The sequence below is a fragment of the Pan paniscus genome, chromosome 2 (assembly GCF_029289425.2).
Source record: "Pan paniscus chromosome 2, NHGRI_mPanPan1-v2.0_pri, whole genome shotgun sequence".
Classification (NCBI taxonomy): Eukaryota; Metazoa; Chordata; class Mammalia; order Primates; family Hominidae; genus Pan; species Pan paniscus.
The window spans coordinates 27,055,677-27,077,623 of NC_085926.1; the positions used below are offsets into that span (position 1 = coordinate 27,055,677).

A 21,947-nucleotide genomic window follows, 5' to 3' on the forward strand; every position below is an offset into this window, starting at 1 on the left:
TTTAATCAAAAGACTTAAGAGCATAAAACAAGAAATTGGGGAAGCTGGTGAGAGAAAAGAGATGATCATTTACTGTAAATTCTCAATAAAAGAGAAATCATTTTCCAATAAAATTGAAAATAACTTTTTAAATTATTTTAGCATTTTACAGGGCATATTTAATCATAGCAAAAATAAAAGCTGCTTGCATATCTTACATAAATCTTTTATAGAATCATTTCTTTCTTCTTCTCTTGAGGATCTCTGACTTTGAGGTCATTCTAGAGTAGGTGTGCTCATGAAGGAAGTGTTGCGGAGGTTTTAGAAAGATAGAAATCACGTACAGAGAAGTACTTCCCTCTGCCTTCCACATGGCACACCATTAAATAACTATGGAACATTCATTCCCTCTAATAACACAGCTCTGTGCAGGAAACCTTGTTTGTTCCTTGGGTAGGAATACTGGGAGGGGAAGAGGTGTCAGGGGAGAGACCCGCATGGGAGGGGTGCTAGAACAACAAAAAGATACTATGTTAGAGGCTAATAGGGAAAAAAAAAGCACATTGCAGGTATTTTTGCTTCTGTGGGCACAGGCCTTTGTCTTGGATCCTGGGCTGTCCAAAAAATAAAAGCTCTGGGCAACATGAGATTAGGGGTTTCTCTTCCTTTCAGAGGACAGCTCTGTTCTTTTTTATCCTCACAAAGTCACCACTGTGAACGATGGAATACAGGAAGCACTATAGTTTTTGTTTTGACCCACTAAATGTCAGTAAGCAAAATGCACCCCAAAATTTTTCAAGTAATTTTTGTTTTTCAGTTTGGAAGAGTGAAATAATAGAATCTTTCTACAGCCTGATTATCAACTGGTTTGCTTGCAAACAACTAAAATTGCTTGCAATGTTTCTTTTCTAATTTAACTGGTACAAGTATATTCAAATCTGCCTGCACTTATCCATTTACATCTCACATATACTTCTTGTAAAATGTGCATTGTCAGACAAAATGGGCCTGAGCCCATGGATGAAAGATGGGGAACATAACCCCTGGGGCAGAATCACACTCACTTAATGGCAGATAAAACTGCTTCTTTGAGGAGTCTAATGTCTTTGGAATGCCTCCTAGGGATCCTGTCCTACGGATTCCACCAGCCAGCAGGTTATGAAGAGACTTTGGGGCCTTTTGCTACCGCTCTGGGTGGTCAACTTGTTGGTGACGGTGCCTGGCTAAAAGTTCAACAATAGCTGCATGCTGGGGAAGCATCTGGTCAGCTGCTTCTGGGAAATCCAGCAGCAGGAATCACGGAAGGCTCCCGAGCTACCCTTTGCCATTGCTCACCCCCTACTGGGCAGCCTGCTGGGCGACCCAGGCACTAGGGAATTTCTTGCCTTCTTGCTCTCCGACTTCTCAAAACGTAATTTCTATTTGAAGATTGTTCCACCTCCATGAAAGATCTATCCTTAATCTTTAGCAAGTCAAGGTTTCCCTTCTGAGTACTTATACTTATTAACCTCCCTCCAAGTAAGGTTAGGTTCATGTAAATACTTCATGTGTTTTGTCATGACATGAAGTATCCCTAAACCAGCTCCATTTCCTCCAAAATTCACTGCAGTATGAGGCAAACACACAGAATATGGAGGGCAACAGTTTTAGCTAAAATTTAATAGCCATTTACAAGCTTTATATTCTATTTCAGAATCTTGACTCAAATGGCACTTGAAATGCAGAGCTAAATCATGGGTTAAGAATATCATTTTGTAAGTGACCTTCACAGTCTGCCTTAAAGGTGCCAAGGCCTTAAAGCAGTTGTTCCTCTTGGTTTGTTATTTCTGGCACAAACTTCTCTCTGCATGTTTTATGGGACCAGTTTTTCACATGTTTGCAAAAACTTCGGCTAATTTTTCATTTGTGAACTCACCATATCAATTCCAAGTATCCATCTGGATTTGTTGATTGTCAAAATGACAGTCAGCCATAATCCTCCATACATAAAGACAAAATTCTATCTTTGTTCAGGAGAAAGAAAGGTAAGCTATTTCCAAATGACAGCATTTAAACAGTCACGTACTTCTGTTATCGCTAAATACAGTAGCTGGGGCCAGTGCACATCTTCACAGTACAAAAGGAAAGGAGAGAAAAAGGCAGTTTCTCATGTTTTGAGGAATAACATTCAGTTTTGAATTAAGACTACAGTTCATTTACTTTTAGGATAAAGCAATGAACTGTATCTTAAATTTTTTATATTATTAGACAATTGTTACATACATGCAATAAAGCATCTAGTATACCTCACATAGCAAGTATGCAGCTGTGATTTTAGGGTACATGATCTTCATTTTTAAAAACTATTGCCCATGAACTCAGAAAATATGTAAATTGGCAATATCCATCAGACACCCCATGAAACTCATAAAATCTTTCCTGTCCCTCTTGCAAATCTCAAAACAACATCACAGCAGGACTATAATCAACCACAACAGTCATATTTACAATATGCAATTTACTGTAATGACACACATAAGAATTCCTTTATCACAAAGTTGTTTCCCTGAGAAATTTGTGTCTTCCTATCAATATGAAAAACAGCGTTCAAGGGTAAGCATATTGTTAGCAACACATTTCAACTGAAAAAATAATCTACCCAAAGCTGTCAGTTCCCACAAAAGGATAATTAATTTAATCTCAAAGATATAATATAAGTATATATGAAATTCATTTATTACATTTAGTTGTTGAACGTGAAGAATTTTATATTTGGACAGAATTTCACCCAAGGAGTCAAAGTCAATATTCGGAAGCATTAAGCTTCCCTTACGTTGGAGCCCTTCATAGCTGTAACTCCAGGGTGCCAAGAAGCTGTTTCAGATAGATTTCTTTGCATTGCCTCTCCAAGTGATTTCAGTGCTCATGAAAACCATCATAGAAAAAGTAAAAGGCAATGATGAAAGTTCCTTAAAAAGAAGTTTTTCCTGCCTTCAGACAGAAGCTAAAGTCATTTCTAAAGGAACCCAGCATATTGACTGTGTATGATTCCTCACCACTTCAAAAAAAGAGAAAAATAGCAATACATACATGCTATAATACATCAAATCAAAAAGAGGAATGTGGGTTCTATGCATATTGATACTGATAAAATTCACTAGCCAATAGTACAGTCTTCACACATCTTAAAAATGAGTGGTGATTAATTAATGATATTTCTGGAATTGTACATAATCAGTCCTGTATTTGTTTTTGGACATCAAAATTCATAGTATTTAATGAGTCATAGATGATACTTATAGGAAGACCTTAACTCTTAATCAATTATATCATTTGAGTAAATTTCCTAACAGTGTTTCTTAATTGTGTTCTGCTTTAGAATGCCTAAACATTCTGTAAACACTGCCTAATGCCATACAAGTGTCCACAATAAACAAGCAGCATTTCTCTAGGTTTCTGAAATTCATCCACAAGCAGTGGGTCCAAGTGTCCACGTTACTATTCCCTTGAAGACTCCATTTGAAGACTACATGCCTGGAGGAAGATAAAGTTAACAAGCAAGCAAATATTCCTGCTGCAGTCACTTCCCTGAGAATGAAGCATTTTGCTTTTAAATAGCAAATTAAGGTTTCAAGTACACATAATTCAGAAAGAGCTGGTGGGTCGAAACATAATTAGTGGGAGCATTTGTGTTTCAAAAGTAATCTGAAAAGACTGATTCATATTCTATTCCATGCAAATATTCAGTTACGGAAATTAGGTGCATTCATAGGAATTTCATTGCACAACAAATCATTAAAAATTATACAAGAGAAAGGGAAAAAATATATAAATGCAATCAAGAAAAGATTAAGAGGTCTATGAAGTTCATGTAACAACTCCTTTGCACTAATAGACAGTTTGGAGAATCAAAACAAAATGATCATTCTTGGTCATGAGGGGAGGTGCTCCATATTTGTGTTAGAATGGCTTCTGAAAAGTTAACTTCTCTGTTGGGATGTGACTCTATGTACAAAATGGTGCTTTTGCCAGAGCCTGACTTTCTCTTAGAGACATGGGAAAATATAGACTCAGTGATTATGGTAGTTTAGGGAGAATTCAAATAGAGCATATTCATACTTTTAGCAAAATAATACATCTATCCACATAGAGTTGATAGGCCTGAAGCTGTTGTTAAAAAGGACAGCTTCTGCTTACTTAACTTTCACTGACTTCTAGCATAATAAATGCCCATTCCTATCACCTAAAAGAGTTACATGCAATGGCTGGGCACAGTGGCTCACGCCTCTAATCCCAGCACTTTGGGAGGCCGAGGCGGGCAGATCACCTGAGGTCAGGAGTTTGAGACCAGCCTGGCCAACATGGTGTAACCCCATCTCTACTAAAAATACAAAAATTAGCTGGGCATGGCAGCACATGCCTGTAATCCCAGTTACTCGGGAGGCTGAGGCAGGAGAATTGCTTGAACCTGGGTGGCGGAGGTTGCAGTAAGGTAAGATCTCGCCATTGCACTCAAGCCTGGGCAACAGAGTGAGACTCTGTCTTAAAAAAAAAAAAAAAAAAAAGAGTTAGATGGAAACATTTTGCTCACTTTCTGGTCAATAAGGCCAACTATATACACTTTAAAACATCTTCAAGTAAACCATTTATCTTCTCTTACCACGGTACACCTTTTGAATACTATTCTTTCCTAAATTCTGTTTACTATATACTACCATTTGGGAAATAACTTGATTTCAAACTCTCACCCCACAATTAGAATTTGTGCCCCTCCAGGTCTGTGCTTCCTGCATGAAGAAGAAATGTGCCCCGTTCATACATTGAAAGATAAAAAGAATTATAAGTGCAGGTTCAAATGAACTTGGAACAGAAATAAAATTTTGCCTGGGTAAATCAATATCATAGCATTTTGATTTTATGAATTTCACATATGGATAGAATTAGTTTGAAAGCTGAAACTGAAATTTTCATTACTGTATTTGCATCTATTATCTTACATTACAGTGTATCTGTAATTGTTAATTTGGCTTAAAGAAAGATCCATTGACAATCTTCAAAAGCATTAGTGCATGATTAAAGGGAATTTGGATATAATTTAAGTATTAAATATGCTCATTTAAAAATAGTGTAGATTTTCATACTATACAGAAAGAAGGTTATGGTCTTTCAACCACTGTAAATACATTGAACTAAAATCGATTCAATCATACTAAAAAAATTCAGTGTAAATAAAGATGACAGAACTCCATGAAAAGTAAATAAAAAGTATAATTTCAACTTTCAGATTACTAATTATGTAGAATAAATTGCTCTTTAGGTAGCTAGAAGTGTAGACAGATTTCACAATAAGGGTATTTCTTGACATTACACCAGAGTTTTAAGAAGCTGATTGAAGAGAAGGAGTTTAAGCCCAGTGAGAATATAGCAGATTTTCATCATAATTCTCCCGGCATAAAGGATGATACACAGTTTGGCATTCTGATTTCACTTCCATTGAGCTGCCTCAATGAGTAAAAAAGGGATTTAACTTATTTTCATTTCAAAATCCTAAACAATTCATAAACAATTTAGGTAATTGTAATAAGGAGGGATTTAGGATGAGGAATATTGCATCTTTTTCATAGATTCTATAAACTCTTCAAAGTGCTCTAAAAATACTATAAGTTTGATTAGCAGCAAAGCATTAGTCTAATCAAAACCTCTCTCCTTCCGCCCTCACATATAAACATATACACACACTGTACAGCAATATATTCTATTAGTCTAAGTTAAATCTGACAGTTTGACAGTTACCCCCAGAGGCTGTGCAAGGTTACAAATACTGTCTACACTGTATCACAGTTCAAGACCACTAGCACCCAAGTGGTTAAGCGAGAACCAACCCATCCATTAAAAAAAAAAAAATTTAATAACGTATTTTGAATTTCTTTAAATGTAAAAATGGAGGATACAGTGAATCACCCAATATATTATTCTGAGTCCTGTAACTGTCTTTATCTAAAATATTTTTTACATATGGAAGGCTAGATGTCTTTAAATATACTTTTAGCAATTCTGAGTATCAAATGTGCCTTTGAAAAATATGACAAGTATTTTTTTAATGTTAAGGAAAATTCTGTAAGAGAGTTTTTTTGTTGTTGTTTTTGGGTTTTCCCCCCACCCTCCAAAAGATGAATTTTGCAGCATTTTCTCCCAGCAGCACACTGATAGCTCTGACATCCTGTATATAATGTGTTCTGGCAATGAAGCCCTCAAGTACTGCAGCTGTCATATACTCCAGCACAGGACCCCCAGAAAGAAGTCCTGCAGGCCCCATGGCATCTTGGTCTTTTCCACACCCTCTAGCAGCACCCAATCCTTGGGCATCTTGCAATAGCGGCTGAAGTCCAGAACTTGAACTTCACTGAGAAAATCAAGTCCACTCAAAATGCAGCATTTTCATCTTTTGGTTGGGTGATTCTTGGTCCCCCATGGATAGGAATGATACCTATAAGATTCAGAAGTGGAAAGAATTCTCTATAGTTACAAATATTTTAGTTCATACATTCAATTTCAAAAACTGGGGCTCAGGCATATAAGTAAATAAATCACAGTAAATAAAAAGACGATTATTTTTGTTAGGATGGGGACATTTTTAAAAAGCTGCCTTTGGCTGAAGTCTGGTGCTAACAAGGCCTTTCTCAAATTATGAACTCAATAGGAACTGATAACACTTTATAGTAGAAAAACAAATATTCATTCAAAATAGCTTGTACACTTGAATACCTGTGTAGGTTAAAATAACTAATTTACACGCTTATCAGTCAATTGGGGAAATAAAACAATTCAAGTTGATTCAATGTAGATTTGTTATCTTGTATATTGTTATTTCTCAACACATTTCATTATTAAAAATAAAATATTAATGTAATACATAAGTATATTCATAACGATTATATGCTCATTATCTGTTTATTCATGACTCAAATGATTTTATCCTCACAAACAACAATGATAAAATTAAGGCATATTAAGTTGCATCCTTCTGGTAAGCAAGCTAAATGCTTATGTATGTAAAACGTAATTTATCATACAACCATGCAAATGATCAAAAATAGAGCCTGCTTTGGGAAGAGCTATGAGGCTGGCCAAGCCTTTTTGACCTTCTTTAACTTTCTTTACACAGCTTTCTTCCTTCCAACTCAGTCCTAGCTCCCTTTTTCCCAGAAGCCCAGAAATGAGAAATACCCAACCTTGGTCAGAGGTCCTTGCTGCTCTTTCTGTTCCTGTTACCATTTTCTTTTCCTAATGCATATACTCAGCCCTTGAATAGAAAATGAAAATTCAAAAATCTCTCCAGGGATGGTGGGAGGAGAGTAGTTGTGGAGATGGTAATTTCTATTGACGGTATATCTTTAGAAAATGAGAATTACTCATTGTTCCTCTGCAGTTACAAATCACAACAGATCTAAATTTATAAAGGTAGTATTTTGAAACTGTTATCAAGTCAAAAAAGCAAGTAGTTGAATAATTTTACTTGTGACTCATAAGAAAAACTCCTTGAAATGGGAGAAGAAGAAGAAAAAGGAGAAGAAACACTGGAGACTGAACTAACCTTAAAAAAGAATCTAATTTCTATATAATGACCTTAACAGGATGTTCTTGAGCCCTCTTTCTCTTCCCGTTGTTACTAGTCATCTTTGGTGAAGACTTCTGGAATAATTTAATAGTGGTCACAAAATAGCTTCAATAATTGAAAAGGAAGGCAGTCCCTCCAGGCATAAAAGACCACTTTGAGAGAATATACTCCAAAGGACTATGCCTCCTAAAACAACTGTGGCCCATATAGAGTGTGTGTGTGGATACTTGCAACCAATTTGATGACTCAGCTATGAGTAGGCTCCTTAGGTAAGTCAAGAGACAACTCTTGTGTAGCAGACATTGTAAACACCCATACCCCTATCTATTCCACTTCAAAGCACGCTGGCAGATTTCTACCTGCTAATACATAAAGAAATTCAATAATGGAATACCTGCACTTCTTTTCCTGAGGATTTCTCTGACCCCTGGAGTCTTCTTTGTTCATATTTACAAAAGGCCAGAAAAAAACAGGGCATTAACACTTCCTAGGGAAAGGCCTTAAACAATGACTGATGGAGATTGGAGGATAAATACCTCAGCTCTCTCACTCTTTGTGTGGGATGGCCCTGGCACATGTTCTATATCAGCTCTTAGATTTCCCCAGTGGGATCAGGCTTCAATCACCCACAATGCTAATTTGCTTGATTATAAAACCTTTCTTGAATAACTTCATAGTAAACTAAATGTACTCAAATTGTTGTGCCAACACTATTTCCAAAACTAAAATTATAAAAATTGATGCAATTGATAAAATAGCATATACTCTTAGAACACCAACGATAGCTATATTGGAAGATAACATACAGCTCCAGTAAATGGAGGTTTTTTATTTAGGGTAAACAAATGGCAACATACAATAGCAAAGTCTCTTCTCCACAAATATATCTTAAATTCACAAGAAATGATTCTTTGTTCAGTTGCACTTTGTCCCTAGCCTTCTGTGCAAATAGTGGGTAGATTTAAGTGATAGGAGTGAGTTTTCAGCTCTTCTAGAATGAGACAAACAAATATTTGATGTTTAAAAAACCAATGTAGAAATGCTTTTTCCATTTACTTATATTTATGATTTTTTATGGGAATAAATTTCTACCAAGCAATCACCCTTTTTGTTTCAACTGAGAATACAGCAACTGTGTCCACACAAAAGATGGGCACATATATTCTACTTATAGATGTATCTAGTCTAAGCCAAGATATTTTATAAAAGTATTTAAAATAAAATCTGAAAAAAAATCCCTCTGGAATAAAGGATAGAGAAATTAGATCTAACATCTGATGACCTCAATTCATCTTTCACAATTGAAGGCAAACTCTAGCTCTTACCTGTTAGATGTAAAATTGTAATAGCCACTTTCCTCAAGGACTTCTTCAATCACAGTCTAAAATTTTAAAAATCAGGTTAGTATTGAATTAGAAGTAACAAAATAAAATCATTCAGAGACACTGCAAAAACCTCACCTGCATCTGTTCATATGTTATTCCTTCCTCCAATTCAATGCTGGTTGGTAAACCTAAAAAAGATAAATTATGGAAAGTCTGACATTTGGGTTCACATTTTCTTAGTTATTCTTTACTGGCAATTATGACTTCAACCACAGGGCAAACAGGTCAATTTCTTAATGATAAAGATGGAACAAGCAAATTCCAAAGCATCTGCCTTGGCTTTGAATATTCAAGTGTTTTGTTTTTCTTTCTTTAATAACTGACTTCCTTGGGCATGGGCATCACAAAATGATATATGAAGATTAAGGGGCATTGCTCATAGTGTCCAATTAAGTTAGAGGTGTGTGTGTGTATGTGTTAAGGGCAAGTGAGGGGTGATTCCAAATGCAAATTACCTGATGGGTGTTTTCTGATTACGAAACTCTCCCTAATCTACAGGCTAAGAAGAATAAATATACGTTAGAAAGAAAATTGATTCTTACAGGGAGGCAGATACAGATGTAAAGAGACCAAAGATCTGACCCTTTCATATAGCTGCCTAGAGGGAAAAAATATATTTATTGCCAGAAGACTTTTAAAATGTTTATTATTACTATTATTATTATCATCATCATCATCTTGTAGAGATAGGGTCTCACTATGTTGCCCAGGTTGGTCTTGAATTCCTGAGCTCAATTCATCCTCTTGCCTACAGCCTTCCAACATCTGTACATTATAAGCATGTGCCACCATGGCTGGCCAGATTTTTTTTTTAATTTAATTTAATTTTAAGTTCCAGGATACATGAGCAGGATGTGCAGGTTTGTATTATAGGTAAATGTGTGCCATGATGGTTTGCTGCACCTGTCAACTCAGTAGCTAGGTATTAAGGCCAGCATGCATTAGCTATTTATCCTGATGCTCTCCCTCCCCTCACCCACTCCACCACCCCAACAGGCCCCAGTGTGTGTTGTTCCCCTCTCTGTGTCCATGTGTTCTCATTGTTCAGCTCCCACTTATAAATGAGGACATTTGGTGTTTGGTTTTCTGTTCCCGTGTTAGTTTGCTGAGGATAATGGCTTCCAGCTCCATCCATGTCCCTGCAAAGGACATGATCTCATTCCTCTTTATAGCTGCATGGTATTCCATGGTGCATGTGTACCACATTTTCTTTATCCAGTCTATCATTGATGGGCATTTGGGTTGATTCCATGTCTTCACTATTGTGAATAGTACAGCAATGAACATATGTGTGCATGTATCTTTATAAGGGAATGATTTATTTTTCTTTGGGTATATACCCAGTAATGGGATTGCTGGTTCAAATGGTATTTCTGGTTCTAGGTCTTTGAGGAATAGCCACACTGTCTTCCACAATGGTTGAACTAATTTACATTCCCAGCAACAGTGTAAAAGCATTCCTATTTCTCCACAGCCTTGCCAACATTTGTTGTTTCTTGACATTTAAATAATTGCCATTCTGACTGGCACAAGATGGTTTCTCATTGTGGTTTTGATTTGCGTTTCTCTAATGATCAGTGATGTTGAGCTTTTTATCATATGTTTGTTGGCCGCATAAATGTCTTCATTTGAGTAGCATCTGTTCATGTCCTTTGCCTACTTTTTAATGGGGTTGCTTTTTTCTTGTAAATTTGTTTAAGTTCCTTGCAGATTCTGGATATTACACCTTTGTCGGATAGATAGATTGCAAAAATTTTCTCTTTCTGTAGGTTGTCTGTAAACTCTGATGATAGTTTCTTTTGCTGTGCAGAAGCTCTTTAATTAGATCCCATTTGTGAATTTTTGCTTTTGTTATAATTGCTTTTGGCATTTTCGTCATGAAATCTTTGCCCAGGCCTATGTCCTGAATGGTATTGTCTAGATTTTCTTCTAGGGTTTTTATAATTTTGGGTTTTACATTTAAGTCTTTAATCCATCTTGAATTAATTTTTGTCTAAGGTGTAAGGAAGGGGCCCAGTTTCAATTTTCTGCATGTGGCTTGTCAGTTCTCCCAGCACCATTTATTAAATAAGGAATCCTTTCCCCATTGCTTGTTTTTGTCAGGTTTGTCAAAGATCAGATGGTTCCAGATGTATGGTCCTATTTCTGAGTTCTCTATTCTGTTCCATTGGTCTATGTGTCTGTTTTTGTACCAGTCCATGCTGTTTTGGTTACTAAAGCCTTGTAGTATAGTTTGAAGTCAGGTAATGTGATGCCTCCAGCTTTGTCCTTTTTGCTTGGGATTGTCTTGCTGGACAGACTTTATGATGGTTGATCAGAATTTGGTATACCAGCACCTTAACACACTCCGATGCCACCCAAAGCCGTGTTGACCAGCTTTCACTCAAACCAATCAACACTGACATGTAGAGGCCTAGGCCACTTCTCTGCCAATTCAAATAGAGAAGAGAGAATGGGTTTAGGGTCAAGAAGAGATGTGAAAATGTGAGTACTGGTGGCTCATCTTTAAAGGCATACCCCACAGTACTGGCAGGCTCTGCTGTTTTTGCTTTTGCCCAGCCAGCTGTGACATGGGCCAAGCCTAGTCAGCTCTGGAGTGGGGCATCCAGCTGCCCTGGGGGGAGTTTGTCAACTCACCCTCAGGTTTTTGAGAGACTTTTATCAAAGTTCTTCATTTCATCAGAGTTTCTATGATGCGGAGAAGTTTGACCTGCAGATAAACTTCCCTGTCTTGGAAATGATTTTAAAAGCAAATTACTTTAAACAACTTTTTATCTTGGATTTCTCAGAGATTATTTTAAATAAAATTCTGCATACATAGGGGTTAGCTTTATCCCAGAAGACCAAAGGAAAGTTTGTCAATTAATTCATGAAATAATTTGTTCAGTCAGCAACAAAAGCACAACAAAAGTGAGCATTTTTTCCAAGCTAAAGAGATGGCAAGTCTTCATTTAACTGTAAAATCTTCACTTCTATCCACTCCTCCAAGTGACATAGCTACCGTTTATAAAGATTCAAAAATTATTTAGGAGTACTGAAACCTCAGAGTAGCTTGAAAGCTTCCTCTTAGAATTCAGATATGACAAGAAGAGTTCAATTATGCTGAGCCCCTACTAATAGACAGGCAGTTTTTATTTTTACTCTAATCCTCACTATAACCTTGTGATGCAAGTATTTATCCCCATTTTACAGGCAAGGAAACTGGGGTTCAGAGAGGTTAAATAGTTGTCCATAGTCAGTTACTAAATGGTTTAGCCAAGATTTGAATCTAGGCACCCAGGTTTCCAGAATATATGCCTTTAAATCCCTATGCTATACTGCCTCCCTATGTGAATTTTATGTAAAAGAGAAAAAAATTCAAGTGTCTAATGTGGATTCTTCAGGTGAGTTTCAAGGGTTTCTCTATTTTGAATATTTAAACTCCTTATTTCTGCTCTTTATCTCCCTATATGCTTTAGGGAATTTGATTTCCCATCATCAGATAAGCAAAAAGAAATAAAAGGAAATACAACTCACCCACACAGATTCTGCTGTTTGTTTATGATATTAATAAATGATCAAGGAAGCTGCCACAACCGGGTAAGATAAATTTCAGGGAATTTCTAGATTCCTACCATATGTGCCTTCCAACTATTGCTATAAATAATCAAAACAAGCTCTATTTAAAAAAAAATTGGAGATAATCTTTTAGAAATAGCTGTTGATCCAAACAATATATTTCTTCATGAAAGCCAGGTTACCCATGTTGATCACTATTACCTGTAGGGTCATTTGGGGACAGGCTGTTTCCACCGGATGAACGATGTAATAAATGGTAATCTGCTGTGAAAAAGTTGGGCTCAATCGGTTCTGGAGATCCCTGAGATAACTGAAATAGAAAAAGCAAAATCACATCTTAGTTTACACTCAGAAGGAAATGGCAGGAGACCTCTGTGTGGGGTTTTTCATTTCCCTATGTCTCTGCACAGAAAATTTAGTGTTCTGTGGTTTTCAATCCCTTGTAAATAGATAAAGAAATAATCTTCTTTCCAAAAGAATTTATACATTGGATGCAGCAAAATTACAGTGAAAGCAAGTTAGACAGTTCTCTGGTCATATGAAAAAATATACTTTATGGCCTTATGAGAGCAAAAGAAAAATGAATATAAAAATACTGGCATGAAGCTGGGATATCAAGATGTTATTTTTATCAGGCATGGGAGGAATAAACTCCAATTATTCAACAGAACAATATGTTTAGCCCAAATCACTATTTTTTTTCATGTATCTGCTTTGAATAATTCCTTTTTGTTTGACCAAGGAAAGTAAGTTTCTTTTTCTTTTTTCTTTGTTTTTTTTTTTTTTTTCTGCAACAGTGTCTCACTCTGTCGCCCAGGCTGCAGTGCAGTGGCACAATCTCGGCTCACTGCAACTTCCACCTCCATGCTCAAGTGATTCTCCTGCCTCAGCCTCCTGAGTAGCTGGGATTATAGGCACCCACCACCATGCCCAGCTAATTTTTGTATTTTTTTTTTTAGTAGAGATGGGGTTTCACCATGTTGGCCAGGCTGGTCTCGAACTCCTACCTCAGCTGATCCACCCACCTTGGCCTTCCGAAGTGCTGGGATTACAGGCATAAGCCACCGCGCCTGGCCAAATAAGTTTCTTAATACATTTTTCGAAATTACTATTAATTAATTTTAATCTCCAAATATTAATTCCCAGCACTCTGATGGAAAGAGTAATTTGCCAAATGACAGTATTTATTAAAGTTTCAATCATTTAATGCCTTTCTATAAAACTGAATTTTTAAAGTAGAATTTTAGACCGTAAACGTTTTTCAACCTCCTTTCACCTTTAATTCCAATTATCACTTGGGCTGGCCAAGTTTTAGTGCCTAAATTACTTTTAAAATATAAATTCATAATAATAAGTCAGAAAAAATGGCACAATTTGTACTATGCTATAGTAGTTACCTTGTATTCATATACTTTGTTTATGAGTTAAAATACATCATTGTTCAACCACTTGAGAAAACTATTTGCAATAGACACTACATTTTAATAATATATGCCTACCCTATGACCCAGCAATCTCACTCTTAAGGATTTATATGAGAGAAATAAGTGCATATGTCCCATCAAAAGACATGTATAAGAATATTCATGCCATCTTTTTTTCATAATAACTAAAATCTAGAAAAACCCCAATTGTCCATAGAGAAAAGAATGGATAGATATATATCATGGTGTGTTCATACAATGGAATTCTGCAAAGCAATAAAAAAGAACAAACTATGGATACTCAGAGCAACACGGTTCAGTGTTGGAGAAAAGAAGCCAGAAACAAAATACATAGTGTATGACTTCATTCTTAGAAATTTTCATCATCGGTGATATGGTTTGGCTGTGTCCTCACCCAAATCTCATCTTGAATTGTAACTCCCACAATTCCCATGTGTCATGGGAGGACCTGGTGAGAGGTAATTGAATCATGGGTGTGGGTCTTTCCTGTCTGTTCTCATGATAGTGAAAAAGTCTCGCAGGATCTGATAGCCTTAAAAACTGGAGTTTGCCTGCACAAGCTCTCTCTCTTTTTGCCTGCCATGTAAAAAGATCCGTGTAAGATGTGACTTGCTCCTTCTTGCTTTCTGCCATGATTGTGAGGCTTCCCCAGCCACGTGGAAATGTAAGTCCAATTAAACCTCTTTCTTTTGTAAATTTCCCAGTCTTGGGTATGTATTTATCAGCAGCATGAAAATAGACTAATACAATCAGACAAAACTAACCAAGGGTAACAGAAATCAGGTAATGATTACATTGTGGCAGGAGATGTAATGTGGCCGCACAAAGGGGTCTTCTGCAGAGCTAGAAATATTCTATATATTGATGTGGGTGGTGGTTGTATGGGTGAAAATGTGTTCATAAAACTTCATGAGGCTGTATATGTACCTCATTGTACTCACTATGAATTTATACCTTAAAATATTTTATATTAGCAATTAAAAATTAATTTTTTCCATCAATGGACTTTGGATATTGTAAATACAAATCATTTATGGGTTTCCTAGTCTCCATGGTGACAAACACCTACTACCCTCTAAGGAAAAAAATATATGATTATATCCATTTTTATCAGTGATAACTGATAACTGAGGTAATTGGATCATGGGGGTGGTTTCCCCCATGCTGTTGTCATGATAGTGTGTGAGATCTCATGAGATCTGATGGTTTTATAAGTGTCTGGCATTTCCCCTGCTTGTAACTCATTGTCTCTCCTGCCGCCCAGTGAAGAAGTGAAGAAGTGCCTTCCACCATGATTGTAAGTTTCCTGAGGCCTCCCCAGCCATGTGGAACTGTGAGTCAATTAAGCCTTTTTGCTTTATAAATTACCAAGTCTCGGGCATTTCTTCATGCAGCCTGAGAATGGACTAATATATAACCCATCTGTAATATGACAAGATTGTAAGATTATAAATACTGTAATACAGGAAGCCCTGATAGTCACACACTTAAAAACTTTCTCATCTGTGCTGTAGGGTATCATGGAGGTAGCCCTGAGCATTCTGTATATCTCATATCCCAGCTTGTAGGTGGCTACAAATAAGCTTTTTAATGTCTTGTGATGCTGAAAATGATTTCCTGGTATTACCTTTCAAATGACTTCAGATGGAATTTTTCATATGGTTTAGCGTAGGAGTAACTGGCTGCCTGAAATCTCATCCTAATTATAAAAAGCTTACTTAATTTAATTATTAAGTTTATACCTTGGAATTCTAAAGATTTCAAAGACAGAAAAATATTTAAAGCCTCAAAAAAAATTACATGAATTGTGACTTGGAGAGGTCAAGATTGCTATTTTAAGATGACAAGGACAAGTCATCTTTCGGGGTTCATCTCAAACTCTGAAGAGAGGAGTTTTCATTTCCAGTGCTTATGTCACACTGGTAGTCTCACTGAGCTTAAGAACTGGAAATTCTTAGAGAGATCGGCACACGGATGAAGGCAAGGACTAAAATTCATTTTTTGATGAATCCCAGATACACTGACTTTCATTCTAGGAACTTCCCAGAACTACTTTTTGCAGTTCAGTTTCTAGATATACACATTGTTTTAGCAAACTATTTTTTGCCCCCAGTGTATGTTGGACAGCATGGTTTATGATCTGAGCAGGATGCAGAAATAATCTGGTTTCTGTGAGACTTGCAATCTGACTAGGAAAACAGGATAATAATGAGCAAAAATAGGGTGATATCATAAATCATGAACCATGAAATGAAATAGTGATTTGTAAACTTACAAAAAGAAGGGTCCTTCATGAAGACTAGCTTGGTTTTTTTAGAGGTTCTGTAGAAGAAACACTGGAGCTGATCTTTGAAGGAAAAATTTAGGTAAATCACAGCAATCAAAGTGGACATTCCAGGTAGGGGGAACTTGGAGGTAAAGGTTGGGCATTGCATATTAATGGAAAAATGATGAAAGGGATATGACATGATTCCATGTTATATGGGCATTCATGATGAAATGAGGAAAACAAGCTCTATTCATTAATTTAGTACTTTTAATCAATTATTTTGTGCCAAGCACAGATCCAAACAATGAAAAAACACATTGATGGACAAAAATTATACTCTTGGAGTTCGCTAACTACTTAGGGAGAAATATGTCTGTGAAATATCCACCTAGATACTTGTAAAATTGCAACTGTTCTAAATGCATTGAAAGACAGGTTTGTGACTTTAGGAGGTAGCAGATAGATTTGACTTAGTCAGCAAAGGCTTCCATGAAAAAGTGACATTTATGCCAAGAGCTGAAAGAATGAGTAAGAATGAGTAGATGGGGTGAGAAGAACATTACGGGCAGAGGAAAAAGCATGTACAAGACTATGAAGGAAGCAGCATGCTAGATAAACAAATTTTAGAAAAGGCCTGGTGGCTGACGTGGAGACAGCAAGGGGCAAGAGTGATATAAGATGAGGGTGAACAGAAGGGCAGGAGTTAGACCTGATTTTGGCATTTTATACTGAGTTCCTTGAAGGATTTTCTGTGTTGTGTGTGTGTGTACAAGTGTGACATGATCTGTTTTGAAAGGTTCATCCTGGATGTAATACACAAAACAGTTTAAGTGGGGTTGGGAACATCAGGGTGAATGCAGACAGACTGTTAAGAGGCTCCTACAAGTAAGGGGGGCCTGGAAAGCTGGATCCCAGAGTTTAGATGATGAGACAGAAAACAGGAATCTACTAAGGTTTTTGAGTATGCTAATAAAAAAATGCTTAATAACTATTAGTCTGACAAGATAGATTGGAGAACAAGAAGATCAGCAAAGAAGCTGTGACACTAATGCAAGAGAGAAGGGCCCAGAGCTTAGACGAGATGGCAACCAAAGGAAGGAATGGATATGGAAGACTGAATATTCTTATTTAACAATAGTAGCACTAATTGACAAGTATTGAATACTTACAACATTCTAGACACATTAGATATTCTAGCTGATTCTTACAACTACCCTCTAAGGCAAGTATTACCCCCTTTTACAAACAAGGAAATGGAGAAGGAAAGTAATTTACACAAGAAACAGCTATTAAGTGGCAGAACCAGGGCCAGAAGCTAGGGCTGTCTTACATCAAAGGTCAGAACCTTAGAGACTACAGACTACTCAGGCATTAATGACTTAGGGGGTAAAAGAAATGAAGCAGAGCAGGTGAAAAAGCATGAGGTTTAAAGAATGAGCTGAAGGAAAACGGATGCTTTCAAGGAAACTGATGTGGACACAGGAAGGGAGGAGAAGGTGGTGAGTCTAATTCCCGACATGCCAGATGGCAAAGTAAATGTTCACCCAGCAGGTGGAAATATGGAGGACACAGCAGAACATCTTTAAGCAGAGGCCCCAATGGCTAGATGAGGCCATGAGATGGTTCAGTAGTCCAATGCAAGTGTTGTGTGAGCCCTTTTTTTTGCCTCATGAGCATTCAGCTTATAGTTGTACCTCCTTTTTAGCATTCAAACTCTGTTTGAAAGAATGTGTAAGAGCCTCCTTCTGAGTTGACAATAATAGGGCCCTCCTGCTCTGAATAGACACCTACAGTTCTAAAGAGCAAATGACTGAATATACTTTCGAACTAAACTAAGTAAATATATTAAGGAGAACAGACTGTGTCATTGTTACTACCTCTCCCCGCAAAAAACACTGATTTTTGAGCAAGTATTGAGCAATTTTATCATTTATTTGGCCAATTGAGAATATAGTACTTTCTAGGCAAAACCTAAATAGAAAAAATAAAGAAAGAAACTATACATGTAATATTTATTAAATTTCCCAAACAACATCTTTTTCATATGATAAAATAGGGTTATCCTCGCTGTAGAACAATTACACACAATATTGGAGAATCTAATCAACTGAGGTAGAACTCTGAAGGAAACTGAGCCAAACATAACTAAAATGAGGTGCCAGAAGTGAGAAAATTTTCAACACATTTCATCACTCTGCACTCGCCAGTCTTCTGGTCTTACTTCCCTCAGATTTTCCTTATCTTCTTTGACTGAACTACACTATTATAAGATACAACATATTGCCTAATTTTTTTATCTTTTCTAACATACAGCTTCTCCATATGAGTTTTTATTAGCTTTCTATGAGACATTTTGTTAACAGAAATGTCCAGTATTCCTACTTACTATTTTCTTATACATACACACACAAATGCACATATGCATGTGGATCCATACGTGCATGGCCCATCACTGGCTCCACCACACTTTCTAAGCCCCAGGGATGTACACGTCACACTCATCCCCGTTTCTGCCAAAAGTATTCCTGTTGCTGTGGTGTTTACATTTCCAGCAAGGATTGTGTTCCTAACAGAAAATCCCTAAACTAAAAGAAGGCTGAAAAACCACTGTTCTACACTACTTACAACCAGGAGCTCATCCTCCTAGGACCTTGACTCAACACTGAAGGTGATGTCAAGGAAGAGTGAATGGTGGCTTGACCTGACTGGGAAGGAGAGCCCTGCTATAGGAGCTTCTCTACGTGTTCAAAACAGATTGCTGCTGGGCACTGCTGATTCACAATGCCTCCATGGGGCCCTAATAAGGGTTGTGCAAATCTAAGTCATGATTATTATATGCATAAAGAGCCATTAATTCAAGTCTGAGCACCTAAGTAATCCGCCTACTTGGAAAAGAGCTGAAAACCTGGAGTTAGGAATTAAAGGAAGTGCCAGCTGCTAAATAAAGCAAACTTGGCCTTGCTGATCTGCATTGAAGCAGAGATTAGGAACTAAACAGAAATGTCAGAAAGGCCCATGCCTACAGGAAGCAATCTGGGTAATAACACAGGGAAAATGTTACCGGGTTTTGTCTGGGTTTTCTTATCAAAAGCGTGATCTATAGAATTACAGCATCAGTAACATAAGGGAACTAGACAGAAATGCAGAATATTGGGTCCAGGATACAATTGCATCTGGATAAATATTTGGCCTATTAGATAACCTGTCTTTCTAGTAAAAAGTCTCAAGCCTGTTGGATATACCAGAAGTTCACAGTGGGCAGGTACTATATTTTATAGGTTTGCCACTCAAAGTGTGTCCCTGGATCAGCAGCGGCAGCAGCCATCACCTGGAAGATGATTGGAAGAGCACAATCTCCACCCTTCCCCAGACCTACTGAATCAGAATCCACACATTAACAAGATCCCCAGATGATTGATATAAACAATAAAATGTGAGAAACACTGATCCTACCAGGCCACAGATTCTCACCCTTGGCTGCAAATTAGAATCACCTGGGAGCAAGAAAAAAAAAACAACAACAACAAACCTTGATCCAACTCCTAGATAGCCAACTAGCCCCTATTGTGTCTTAGTGCAAATTAGAAAAAGTCACTCCCTTCTTCCAGAGGACGCAACCCCAGTCAGTCTCTTCATCCAGGTGCTCTTGAACAGAAAATAACCTGTCCAATTCTAACTGACAGCTTTGATGGGAGAGCTGTTTTCAAAATGCTAATGCCCAGTAATTGATCTAGGAGAAGCCCGGAATACACTAAAACAAACAAACAAACAAACAAAAAACCCATAAATATTTTTATTATAAAAAACGTCAAACATTTACAAAAGTAAAGATAACAATTCAATGAATTCCACGTACCCATTACCCAGTTAAAAGATGTTCAATCTTGCTTCATTTAAATCTCCCCCACTTCCCTTCCTACCTTGTCTCACTCTCAAGAATTGGAAAGCAAATCCTGTACAAAATATCATACTATCCGTAATATTTCAGCATGGCTCTTTAAAAGAGATGGATTTCTTTTTTAAAAAACAAAACCACAATATAATTATCCCACCTAAGAGGTTATTGATTCCTGAATACTGTCATGCACTGCTTAACAACAGAAATCCATTCTGAGAAACACATCATTAGGCAATTTCATCATTGTGCAAACATCATAGAGTGTATTTACACAAAACTAGATGGTACGGCCTGCTACACAACTAGGCTATATGCTGGCAATAGGAGCAATAGGAGCCTATTGTTCCTATGCTACAAAACTATGCAGCATTTTACTGTATTAAATACTGTAGGCAACCGCAACACAATAGTAAGTATTTATGTATCTAAACATATTTGAATACAGAAAAGGTACAGTAAAATTATGCTATTATAATCTTGTGGGACCACTGTCATATATCCAGTCTATCACTGACCAAAACATCATTATGTGGTGCATGACTCTCTAACAAATATATAATCAATGTTTTAATTTTCCCAACTTTCTTGTAAATATATATTTCAAACACTTTTAGAGTTTCTATGTTTAAGTCAGGAAGAAATAATTCCATATATTGCAAGTGGTTATTTTCCCTAAAATGCTTTAATCTTTACAGGCAATCCCTCTCCTCTTCTCCACACTCTTTCTCTCCCTTTTCTTTCCTTCTTCTCTCCTCCTCCCCTCTTCCTGAAATTTATTTATTGAAGAAAACAGGTCACTTTTCCTATGGATTTCCTAGCTGGATTTTGCTGATTATCCCCCTGATGTCATTAAACATGTTCTGTTGTCCCCTTATTTGCTGCAAGTAGATAGCTAGATCCAGAGCAGCGACAGACAAACTTTTCCCGTAAAGGATCAGATAGTAAATATTTTTGGCGTTCCAGGCCATATGGTCTCTGTAACTGCTATTCAACTTTGTCTGTAAACAAAAGCAGCCATAGACAGTATTAAGTGAACCTCTGCGGTTGCGTTCCAACAACACTTTATTTACAAACACAGGCATCAGAAATGATTGGCCTGAGGGCTGTAATTTGCTGACTTCTAATCTACAGCCTTAATCAGATGTAGATTCAAGCTTTTAGCAAGAATATTTCATAGACAGTGCTGTACACTCCCATCAGGTGGCATATAATGCCTGATTGTCCTTCTTGTGACATTAATGCCCATTGGTGATCATATCTAGGTGCTATCATTTAAACAGGGACTGCAAAACAGGAATATTCCTTATCCCTTTGGTACTTATTAGCTTAAGTACTTCTACAATAAGAAACTTTTCCTCTCAATGATTTTGTTAACATGCGATAGAATTCATAAAGGAAAGGCAGAATAAAAGCTTTCTTCTTTCCTATGTAAACAATTTTCAATATAATAAGCTGGTTACTTAGCATCTTCCAAAGGTAACCAATGAGGGATTTTTTTTTCTTTTTTGGTATTATGAACTCTTGGGTTTAAACCTTATTTAATGCTTTCAATTTATTATTCTTATTGATGTTCCAATTATCCCATAAATAGCCAGTGGGAACCTCTTCAATTTGGCCCTTGAGAACTTTTGATATACTCTCAGTAGTCCTTGACACCATACTTACTATGCTATCTGTATGTCCAAATATTCCAGTCTAATCTTGTACAGTTCCTGCTCCAGACCAAAATCACCTATATCCCCAAGGAGTCATGGGTGGAGGAGCTCATTGCTGCTTCATTAGTTTCTAGACTATTTCAATGAAAATATTAGGAAAT

General features: G+C 36.9%; 1 protein-coding gene across 16 annotated transcripts in view; it reads right to left on the reverse strand.

Annotated features, from left to right (window-relative positions):
• Positions 1-2,626: 2,626 nt before the first annotated feature.
• Positions 2,627-21,947, reverse strand: part of NEK10 (NIMA related kinase 10) — a 257,967-nt gene continuing 238,646 nt past the window's right edge. For all 16 annotated transcript variants that reach the window (XM_055109578.3, XM_055109577.3, XM_055109574.3 and 13 more), the window contains 4 exons: positions 12,721-12,829; positions 9,037-9,089; positions 8,902-8,957; positions 2,627-6,445 (listed from right to left, as the gene is read on the reverse strand). In XM_055109578.3, the coding sequence (XP_054965553.1) occupies positions 6,397-6,445; positions 8,902-8,957; positions 9,037-9,089; positions 12,721-12,829 (267 nt within the window). In that variant the 3' untranslated portion in view covers positions 2,627-6,396. The remainder of the gene's footprint in view (positions 6,446-8,901; positions 8,958-9,036; positions 9,090-12,720; positions 12,830-21,947) is intronic.